We start from the raw sequence: 12,018 nt of genomic DNA, 5'->3' as shown, positions 1-12,018 counted from the left end.
AGTTTCTGGCCTTACATTTAGGTCTTTAATCCATTTTGAGCTTATTTTTTATGTATGGTGTTAGGGAGTGTTCTAATCTCATACTTTTACTTGTAGCTGTCCAGTTTTCCCAGCGCCACTTATTGAAGAGGCTGTCCTTTCTCCACTGTACATTCCTGCCTCCTTTATCAAAGATAAGGTGACCATATGTGCGTGGGTTTATTTCTGGTCTTTTTATCCTGTTCCATTGATCTATATTTCTGTTTTTGTGCCAGTACCATACTCTCTTGATTACTCTAGCTTTGTAGTATAGCCTGAAGTCAGGGAGCCTGATTCCTCCAGCTCCGTTTTCATTCTCAAGATTGCTTTAGCTATTCGGGGTCTTTTGTGTTTCCATACAAATTGTGTAATTTTTTGTTCCAGTTCTGTTAAAAATGCCAGTGGTAGTTTGATTGGGATTGCATTGAATCTGTAGATTGCTTTAGGTAGTAGAGTCATTTTCTCAATGTTGATTCTTCCAATCCAAGAACATGGTATATCTCTCCATCTACTGGTATCATCTTTAATTTCTTTCATTAGTGTCTTATAATTTTCTGCATACAGGTGTTAATTCTTTTTGTTGCAATGGTAAATGGGAGTGTTTTCTTAATTTCACTTTCACATTTTTCATCATTAGTGGATAGGAATGCCAGAGATTTCTGTGCATTAATTTTGTATCCTGCTACTTTACCAAATTCATTGATTAGCTCTAGTAGCTTTCTGGTAGCATCTTTAGGATTCTCTACGTATAGTATCATGTCATCTGCTATCAGTGACAGCTTTACATCTTCTTTTCCGATTTGCATTCCTTTTATTTCCTTTTATTCTCTGATTGCTGTGGCTAAAACTTCCGAAACTATGTTGAATAAGAGTGGTGAGAGTGGGGAACCTTTTCTTGTTCCTGATTTTAGTGGAAATGGTTTCAGGTTTTCACCGTTGAGGATGATGTTGGCTGTGGGTTTGTCATATATGTCCTTTATTATATTGAGGAAAGTTCCCTCTATGCCTACTTTCTGCAGGGTTTTTATCATAAATGGGTGTTGAATTTTGTCAAAAGCTTTCTCTGCATCTATTGATATAATCATATGGTTTTTCTCCTTCAATTAGTTAATATGGTGTATCATGTTGACTGATTTACGTATATTGAAGACTCCTTGCATTCCTTGGATAAACCTCACTTGATCATGGTGTATGATCCTTTTAATGTGCTGTTGCATTCTGTTTGCTAGTATTTTGTTGAGGATTTTTGCATCTATGCTCATCAGTGATATTGGCCTGTGGTTTTCTTTCTTTGTGACATCTTTGTCTGGTTTTGGTATCAGGGTGATGGTGGCCTCCTAGAATGAGTTTGGGAGTGTTCCTCCCTCTGCTCTCTTTTGGAAGAGTCTTTTGGAAGAGTTTGAGAAGGATAGGTGTTAGCTCTTCTCTAAATGTTTGATAGAATTCGCCTGTGAAGCCGTCTGGTCCTGGGCTTTTGTTTGTTGGAAGATTTTTAATCACAGTTTCAATTTCAGTGCTTGTGATTGGTCTGTTCATATTTTCTATTTCTTCCTGGTTCAGTCTCGGCAGCTTGTGCATTTCTAAGAATTTGTCCATTTCTTCCAGGTTGTCCATTTTATTGGCATACAGTTGTTTGTAGTAATCTCTCATAATCTTTTGTATTTCTGCAGTGTCAGTTGTTACGTCTCCTTTTTCATTTCTAATTCTATTGATTTGAGTCTTCTCCCTTTTATTCTTGATGAGTCTGGCTAATGGTTTATCAATTTTATTTATCTTCTCAAAGAACCAGCTTTTAGTTTTATTGATCTTTGCTATTGTTTCCTTCATTTCTTTTTCATTTATTTCTGATCTGATCTTTATGATTTCTTTCCTTCTGCTAAATTTGGGGTTTTTTTGTTCTTCTTTCTCTAGTTGCTTTAGGTGCAAAGTTAGGTTGTTTATACGAGATGTTTCCTGTTTCTTAAGGTAGGATTGTATTGCTATAAACTTCCCTCTTAGAACTGCTTTTGCTGTATCCCATGGGTTTTGGGTCGTCGTGTTTCCATTGTCATTTGTTTCTAGGTATTTTTTGATTTCCTCTTTGATTTCTTCAGTGATCACTTCATTATTAAGTAGTGTATTGTTTAGCCTCCATGTGTTTGTATTTTTTACAGATCTTTTCCTGTAGTTGATATCTAGTCTCATAGCATTGTGGTCGGATCTCCCTTTTGGGAGGTCTGAGGTCTTCTGCCAGCGTTCAGTGGGTGTTCTGTAGGAGTTGTTCCACGTGTAGATGTATTTCTGATGTATCTGTGGGGAGGAAGGTGATCTCCATGTCTTACTCTTCCGCCATCTTCCCAGCTCCCCTCTTATACAATTTATAACACTTATTTTACTAAACTCAGAAAGAGATGTCCATAAAAGCTTTCATTTTCACTGGCCTAAAAAATCTGTATCAACCTTCTAGTGAAGGATGGGGGAGACATTTAAGATACAGAAGCTTAATTTGTACTAAAAAAAATTGCTTTATCTCCTTATCCTCAAACTTACATGTGAATTTATTAAAATTAGCAGTCTTTCATTACAGATTAACTCTTGATTTTAAATTAGCAGTCTTTCATTACAGATTAACTCTTGATTTTAAATGACCATGGAATATATGTGACATCCCACTTGTTAGCTTCCTGTTCATAATGATCATTATATTAGAGATACTATTTTTCTTTCTATCTAGATGTTTCCTGTGTGAATCCACCCAAAGTGGAAAATGCGATTATACGAAAAGAGAGATCTAGATATCAAAATGGTGAGAGAGTACATTATGAATGCATCAGGCCTTATGACATTTTTGGGGAGGCTGATGTGATATGTTTAAATGGAACTTGGACAAAAGCACCTCAGTGCAAAGGTAGAGTATCTTTCACCACCCCCCCTCCAATTTTAGAGAATATATTAGGAACAAAGTATGTTGATATAAATGTGTAATGAAGTAGTTCTTATGGAATTTTTTTTGATGCAAATAAAATGAAGGTGCTCAAAATCCAGTTCTTTTGTGGACTGAATAAGTAATCTGTCATATTTATTGTATGAAAGAGTTGACCAGATTTGAACAGTTGGAATCTTGGAACATTTCTTGTCTTAAATATTAAGACATTCAGTTACTTCCTGGTGAATAAATGTGTTAACGATACCATAAGTACATTTGACAGCCCCAGAAATTCCACTTTGAGACATGGAATATAGGCAGCCAGGGCCTGATCACAGAATGTGACTTAAATATGGGCATCTTCAGCATATGGATGATATTTAAAGGTATGTTACTAGCTGAACTCATTCAGGGAATTACTGTACATATAAAAAAAGTAAGTCTGAGACCTTGATCCTGGGACACTTCAGTGTTTAGAGTTCAGGAAGTAAGGGAATCCAAACCAAGAAATATATTAGCCACTTCTAGTTTTTCAAGTTAACTTTTTCCTGCTATGTATTTTTTGCAGTCTTCCACTTGAACATGTTTTCATGTTTGGAGTGATTTTCTTGTAGACAGCATATAGATGAATCTTGTTTATGTGTCCACCCTGCCATTTTCAGTCTTTCCACTGATATATTAAGGCTATTTACAGTGAAAATATCTCTTAACATAATAGGGACAATGTCAGCAATTTTATTATTTGTTTTGTGTGTGTTTCCTCGGTTTCTCATCCCCATTTCCTTTTCTTGTCTTCCCTATGGATTTTTGAACATTATAAATCACTTAATTTTTATACATCTGCATTGCTTTGGAGTATATGTCTTGGCATGTTTTTATTAGCGGTTGCTCCAAGTATTAAGATACACATAAGCAGCTTATCACTCCCTACTTGTATTGACATTTTACCACTTCAGGTGAAATGTGGAAACCTTACTTCCATTTAGATGCTTTTTGTCTCCCCACATGTTAACATAAATGTCTTTAGTATTCTCTACACATTGAGCAACATATCAAATGACATAATTTTACACATAATTTAACAAAATCATTAGGGAAAAATATTCTTATTATATTTCCCCTTATTTTAAAAAACCAATTCCATTGTTTTTTCTTCCTTCCTAAAGTCTCAATCCCTTTTCTCGTTTCCTTTATATTTGAAGAATTGCTTTAGCAATTCTTTAGGTATAGGTCTGCTAGAGACAAATTCTCTCAGTTTTCCTTTGTCTGGGAAAGTCTTTCTTTCTCCCTTTAATCCTAAAATATACTTCACTCGATATAGAATTTGGGGTTGACAATTCTTTTCTTCCAGCACTGAAAAAATGATGTCGCTTCTTTCTGGTCATGGATGAAAATCCTACCAGTTTTTGAATCCTTTTTCCATATAAGTATTGCATAATATCTATCTAGCTCTTTTGAGATTTTTTTTCTTTTCTTTAATTTCCAGCAATTTGATTTTGGTGTCTCTTGACATTAATTTCTTTGGGTTTATCCTGTTAGGAATTCACTCAGCTGTTTTATTATGTAGATTTGTGCCTTATGCCCTATTTCAGAAATGTTCAGCCATTATTTTTACATTTTTTTTCCTCTCATCCCCTTTCTTTTCATTTTCTGGGTCTCCAATCTTTTGCTGTTTTCCCATGTGTTCCTGAAGCTCTGTCCATTTTCTTTTCAGTCTATTTTCAAAGTTAGTCTATAGTCAAATTTATTTATCCTTCTGCCATCTGCAATGTATTATTGAGCCCATCCAGTGTGTTTTTAAATAAAGTTATATTACTCTATTTTCCAGTTCTATCAATTTGACTGGATTTTTAAAAACCATTGTCCAATAATTTCAATATGTATGTCATCTCAGTGTTGTCTTCTTTTGATTGTTTTTTTCTCCTTTGAGGTTTTCCTCATCCTTGGTATTATGAGTGATGATCAACTGTATTCTGGACATTTTGGGTATTATGTTTTGAGATTAAGGACATTATTGGAATCTGTTATTTTTCAGACCTCCCATACTGCCATGCAGGGTGCAAGTCCAGGGTTCCCACCTGGCCTCCACTGACTCCTGGAGAAAGGGGAGAGGTGTCTTTTTCCCTCACCATGTGGGTGGAAGTCTGGACTCCTCACTTGGTCCCTGCTGATCAAGGCAGGGAAGGGTTGGTCTCAGGTTCTATGGTGTATTTCTAGAGAAAGTCACGATTGTAAAAACTGTTTCTGTCTTACTATGCTGATCCTTTCCTGGGACTTTGCTTAAAGAGACCAACTGCTTCTTGGGACTGTTTTTTTTTTTTTTTTTTTCTTTCTGAACTTGCTATCATTTCTGGATTGCAGTCTCAGTGGTCCGTCCAGGATACAAAGAAGGGAAAAGGAAAACCCAAACAAGTCTCTGGAGTGTAATTCCTTGAATCCCAATGTCTCTAACGAGATTAATATCTTCTCTACATCTTTCACAGTCTCCTGAGTTGGTTTGTTATAATATGTCCAGGATTTTTAGTGAGCAGAAAGAATACAGAGCAGATGCAATAAGCAGAAATATTTCTACCTCATCTTGTCCAGAAAAGGAAGACAGCATTCCCTCTCCCATTATTGAAATCTGTAATTCTTTGACTTTTATAAAAGCAGCTAATGGGGCTGATATTCGTTTTGTAATAAAAATGAAAATCAATAAATATGACTAGAGATTCAATAGACACTGCTGTATGTTGTATACAAGGATAATTTTTTTATCATAGCTATCCATCTGTCCAGCATATATTCGCTAAGAAAACATGCTTTAATACCAGAACACTGCAAAGCAAACATATTTGTTAATGTAGTATGTGTACTTTCATGTGGGGTAAAAGTAGGGACTTAAAAATGTGCGTTTTCATTTAAGTGTTTCAAATTTCTTCAATAAATCATTTCTGTCATCAGAAATCAAAAGCCTGATTATTACATATTAGGCTACATTTTGATCTTTTTATTTTAAGCCGTGGGATTTCTTTTTCTTTTTCTTCTCTTTTAATAAATCAAACAACATATTTTTTAGACTCTCAAGGAAAATGTGGGCCTCCCCCACCAATAGACAACGGAGACACTACCTCATTCCCGGCACCAGTATATCCTCCAGGATCGACAGTTGAGTACCAGTGCCAGTCCTACTATGAACTTCAGGGAAACAGACACATAGTATGTCAGAATGGAGAGTGGTCAGAACCACCAAAGTGCTTAGGTAAATATTTCAATCTTCTCGTAGATCCTGGGGAAATCGTTGTACTGAGTAGGATGTTTATCTGTTTATAATAGAATTTTCATGGATTAACTACCAACCATTCTGTTGCATGCTTGACTATGAAATAATAATATGTGTGGAAATAAAGTTTGAAAATTTCCCGTTCAAGCAACAATAGCAACAAAAGATTCCTTAATGAAAGCTCTTCATATGGTAAATGACATTATGAATCTTTGATTATAACATTTAATTATTACACTAAAAATAGTACCTCATTCTTACAACATTAACTATTTAAAATGATAGAAACTACATACTGGATTTTCAATGAGTTGGTTTGCAAAAGGTTTTGAGAAGGAATTTTTGGACCAGAGCAAGAGATTCTACTTGAAAGCCTGAAATTCTGTGGAAAATATTTGTATACTACTTAACGGTTTATGTTTATTTTTTTTAACTTCAGATGCATGTGTAATTTCAGAAGAAATGATGAAAAAACATAACATACAATTAAAATGGAGACATGATAAAAAACTTTATTCTAAAACACATGACACTGTTGAATTTACGTGTAAAAATGGATATAATCCAAGGACACCAGAGTATACATTTCGAACAACCTGTCAGGAAGGAAAAGTGGCATATCCTACTTGTGGATGAAACAGTGGTTAAAGTGCAGTTGTAAAACTGAAATATGTACATGTATTCAGAATGTTTCATTATTATTCCAGTTCTCAGTTTCTTTTTATCAAGTATTGTTTAACTCATCTTTATTCATAAGTCAGCTTCATGTTAAACATTATAGGGATGATGTAATTATAATCTTGGAGACCAACTAATCACTTCTTAAAACACCTCATTAAAACTTGGCAAACCAAAATGCTACGCGTCCTGTTGATAAAACATCTACGGCGAGAAATTAGATGCAATCACGTCAGTACCTCCTTTCATCCATCAGTTTCCTAACTTTCTAAAGATTTCTCCACACCTTCTGAGGTTTCCTAAGATTCTGTTTCAAAAGAAATGGGAAGAAATACTTGTCTCCATTTTCAAAATAACATCATTTCACAAACATGTAAAACACAAACTATGTAATACCTATATTTGTAATTACATGTAAGTAGTTATTTCTTACTTTTGCTCATCCGTCAATAGATAAATATACCAAAAAATAATGAAATACATGATCTTTTACAAGACGCCTATCTAGCACACATAATAATTCACATAAGGAGGAATTAGAGGACTTCCCTGGTGGCGCAGTGGTTAAGAATCTGCCTGCCAATGCAGGGGACATGGATTCGACCCCTGGTCCGGGAAGATCCCACATGCCGGGGAGCAACCAAGCCCGTGCGCCACAACTACTGAGCCCATGTGCCACAACTACTGAAGCCTGTAAGCCTAGAGCCCGTGCTCCGCAACAAGAAAAGCCACCACCATGAGAAGCCCGTGCACCGCAACGAAGAGCAGCCCCCGCTCACCGCAACTAGAGAAAGCCCGGGCACAGCAACGAAGACCCAACACAGCCAAAAATAATAAATAAATAAATAAATAAATTTATTTAAAAATACTACACTAAAATCAATAAAAATAATAATATATTTTTAAAAGATGAATTAGAATCAAATTGGTTGCATAACTATCATAACATGACATATAAGTGATTTTAAAAATCCAACATCAAGTATAAACACACATACACATATAAACACACTAGTCCTTGAACACTGAATACATTTTTATAGAATATTGGCAAGAAGTACAATAGAATATTTAGAATAACTATAGTTGAATTTAGAGACAATAGGGGTAAAACGTGGTGTTTAAGTCCTTTTTACTTACCTCTACTGTAAAATTTTCATTGTATATCACCTTTGAACCATAGCATGTTATTTTAAAATAAAGATGTATACAAGGTAAGACAACATATAGTGCATATAGTATTGAGAACTATAGAGACCTCTTTGGTAATGATCTCCAGGTCTAATAACATTTTCATGATTTTGCTGGTATAGAGAGTTTTGGAAACTTTCAACCACAAGAGTCTGAAGTGTGATCTTTAGGTTCATACCTTTCAAACAGCATAGTTCGTTTAAATCAGTTGACTAGAAACATTACGAATTTCTAAAAATCATGAAAATAGGGATACAAATAATTGAGCTAAAGTATTTTAAGGTGATATCTTGTTACTCCATGTTGCGTCAAATCAAGTGGCCTTCTTAGAATAAGAAGCATGGCTGTCACCATTGGAGCTAATTGATCTAAATCTGAATCACTGGTGACAGCTGCTTTTCTCATCCTTAAATTAAATTGTTACAATTGGCAAGTTATCTTTGCTGTTAATGTTAACATTTGTGTATATACTATTTCTCCAAAATCTTCACCTAATGGTTGTAGAATCTATTTATGATACATGACTACAGTCAGTTATTTCACTGTTGATTAGAAAATCGTGATTTTAATGATAAATCTTATCATTTTTCTGCATTCATTCATTGTCATTCTGTGTACAGATGAGAGTTAATTTACAGACTCTGTTCACATTCAACTTTTACCTAAAAAGTTTTGGGAAATCTTTACTTTTCCCATTAATTTCCAATTTTTGGAGGAAGGACTTGATGTAATAGTGACCTTCCATGGTGGCTTAAGACTTTTGGCCTTTAAAAAAATTGTTTTTTTGTATCAGCATGGATTCCTACATTTTTATTTATTCAATTTATCACAGTCAATTATACTCATTCTTTGATGAAACAATGATCCAAATTTTGGCTAGTGCCTCTTGAAACTGGTTCTGATTGCTCCTGATCTATCCCCATTGGTCTTTGAGTATTCCTCTTCTTTTTAGCCCAACATCGATGATCCAGTCTCACTATATACCTCCCATGCCCAACACCAGTAATCATCTATATTTCCAAAAACGTCTGATTCTTTTTATTGAAGAGTTGTTTTAAGAACCCAAGAATTGTGTTACTGGTGCTAGATGGGAGTTTTCAATACTGCTGAAAGGTCTTTTCTTCCAGGGTCTCTTGGTTGTCAGACCTTTGAAACAGAAATGAAGTTTTTTTCCCATAGTTGGTTTTGTAAATATTTTTTGATTGAGGTATAATTGATTTACAGTAGTTTCAGGTGTACAACATAGTGATTCACAATTTTTAACTGTACTCTATTTATAGTTGTCATAAAATATTGGCTATACTCTCTGTGTTGTACGATATGCCCTTGTAGCTTATATACTTTGTAGCTTATATATTTTATACATAATAGCTTAGCTTATATATTTTACACATACTTAGCTTATATATTTTATACATAATATATTTTATACATAATACTTTGTACCTCTTGATCCCCTACCCCTATCTTGTCCCTCCCCCTTTCCCTCTCCCCGCTGGTAACCACTTGTTTGTTCTCTATACCTGTGAATCTCTTTCTGTTATGTTACATTCACTAGTTTGCTATATTTTTTAGATTCCACACATAAGTGATATCATACTTTATTTGTCTTTCTCTGTATGACAAGTTTCACTCAGAATAGTACCCCCCAAGTCCATCCATGTTGTTGCAAATGGCAAAATCTTATACTTTTTTATGGCTGACTTTTCCAATGTGTGTGTGTGTTTATATGTGTCTATATATACACATATATACAAATGCAGTGTGGTGGGTTTGGGTAAACCTAGTTGGGTATAAAGATCAGAAAACAATCATACTGGGTTTTTCTTTCAGTGTCATCCTGGTTATTGCAGGTAAACTAGGGAAGAGAAGACTTAACTTTGGGTCACATTCATCTAATTCATCTGTTTACATTGAGGGAGGTGTATTAATTTCCAAGCTGAAATGGCTTTTGACTAATCTTATTTGAAGGCTGTATTTCTAAAGAAGTAGAAGAAGAGTTGTGCAGTATAACTTGTTTCCCATGTATCTAGTGTGCAGGGATGGAAGGTATAAAAGTGGAATTGTTTTACAATTGCACCAATATTTAAGAGAGAACCTGAACAATAAGAACACAAAGTTGTTTTTTTTTTAATTTCAGTGAAAGGTCATAATTTTCTAAGCTAAATATTAACTAGGGTCTTTTTAGAGTTACAAATAAAAGTCACTAAAAATTTCTTTAGTCTTTTCCCAATTGTACTGAGATTTCTAGCACTTTTGGAAAACACATATTTAATAATATATGTATCTATAGATATGTAGTTCTAGAAGATTAAAACGATAAAATGAAAATATTATTAGATGAGGTACTAGAGAATAGACTGTGTGTCTGGCAAGTTAAATAAGTGAGGGAGGAGAATCTAGTTATATTTCGTGAGTCTGCAATGTGAAACACCCCGGGAAAAATGACTCCATGGAAGATGGCAAATCTGGAACAAAGAGTAAAGATTGAATGTAAGGAAGGAACCAGAACAATAAGAACACAAAGTATTTTTTTTTTAAGTTTCAGTGAAAGGTCATAATTTTCTAAGCTGAATATTAACTAGGGACTTACCTGGTGGTCCACTGGTTAAGACTCAGCACTTCCATGGCAGGGGGTGCCAGTTGGAGCCGTGGTCTGGGAACTAATATCCTACATGCTGGGTGGCCAAAACAAAAATACAAAAATTTTAAAAATTAAAAGAAAGCATTTTCTGCTAAGGTATATTATAAAAAAATGAGACTAATGTATGGATTAATCGCATTCCATGCAAATGTGACAATCTTTCTCAACAAACCTCAGACTTCTTTTTTAAATTACGTACTGGATAATGAACACACATTCAATTCTCTTGGGGGAAAAGTAGCCTTATCCATATATAAAAATGTGAATGATGAATGAGATATCCCAAGTCTAACAGCAGTCAATCAATTTAGATATCTACTAATGCCTTATGAGATATCAAACTATTAAATCCATCAAGAAAGATTAATATAAGCTCATTTATTAATTATGAAAACCTATAGAATAAAAATAATATGGTTTCGCAATCACTCTTAAAAAGTAAATTTTTTTAATTGAGTAATTCACAAACATGAAATTAAAAAACAAAACTCAGAATACAATATTTTAAGAGGTTGATATAAAATTTGTTTAAAAAATGTAGTACATAGATTGACAGAAGCAACTCCAAGTGCAGGTTTTTAAATTTTGAGGTTTGGTATATGTAGTTATTCTATAATAAAAATAGATTACTTTAAGGGTTACAGAATTACTTTAATTTAAATAGAAATCCTAGTGCTAAGAAGTATATATTCAACATCTGAAAAAACAAATCTCAGATTACTCAGGTATAATTTACATACCATAAAGTTTACACTTTTATTTTTAACATCTTTATTGGACTATAATTGCTTTACAATGGTGGGTTAGTTTCTGCTTTATAAGAAAGTGAATCAGCTATACATATACATATATCCCCAAATCTCTTCCCTCTTGCATCTCCCTCCCGCCTACCCTTCCCATCCCACCCCTCTAGGTGGTCACAAAGCACCAAGCTGATCTCCCTGTGCTATGTGGCTGCTTCTCACTAGCTATCTATTTTACATTTGGTAGTGTATATATGTCCATGCCACTCTCTCACTTTGTCCCAGCTTACCCTTCCCTCTTCCGTATCCTTAAGTCCATTCTCTAGTAGGTCTGCATCTTCATTCCTTTCTTGCCCCTAGGTTCTTCATGACCATTTTTTTCTATTTTTTTAGATTTCATATATATGTGTTAGCATACAGTATTTTTCTCTTTCTGACTTACTTCAGTCTGTATGACAGACTCTAGGTCCATCCAGCTCACTACAAATAACTCAATTTTGTTTCCTTTTATGGCTGAGTAATATTCCATTGTATATATGTGCCACATCTTCTTTATCCATTCATCTGTTGATGGACA

At 34.4% G+C, this 12,018-nt stretch overlaps 1 protein-coding gene across 4 annotated transcripts in view; it reads left to right on the top strand.

Annotated features, from left to right (window-relative positions):
- Window positions 1–12,018, top strand: part of LOC102991067 (complement factor H-like) — a 141,097-nt gene that overhangs the window by 108,076 nt on the left and 21,003 nt on the right. For 3 of the 4 annotated variants that reach the window (XM_028488295.1, XM_024130719.2, XM_028488297.1), the window contains 3 exons: window positions 2,732–2,905; window positions 5,982–6,164; window positions 6,625–7,030. In XM_028488295.1, coding sequence (XP_028344096.1) covers window positions 2,732–2,905; window positions 5,982–6,164; window positions 6,625–6,821 — 554 coding nt within the window. In that variant the 3' untranslated portion in view covers window positions 6,822–7,030. Of the gene's footprint in view, window positions 1–2,731; window positions 2,906–5,981; window positions 6,165–6,624; window positions 7,031–9,211; window positions 9,219–12,018 lie in introns of those variants that run through there. The other variant, XM_028488298.1, reaches the window with a different exon arrangement.

Source organism: Physeter macrocephalus, chromosome 4, assembly GCF_002837175.3.
Source record: "Physeter macrocephalus isolate SW-GA chromosome 4, ASM283717v5, whole genome shotgun sequence".
Taxonomy (NCBI): domain Eukaryota; kingdom Metazoa; phylum Chordata; class Mammalia; order Artiodactyla; family Physeteridae; genus Physeter; species Physeter macrocephalus.
The sequence above is the reverse complement of the archived record's forward strand: the minus strand, read 5'-3'. Positions and strand labels throughout refer to the sequence as shown.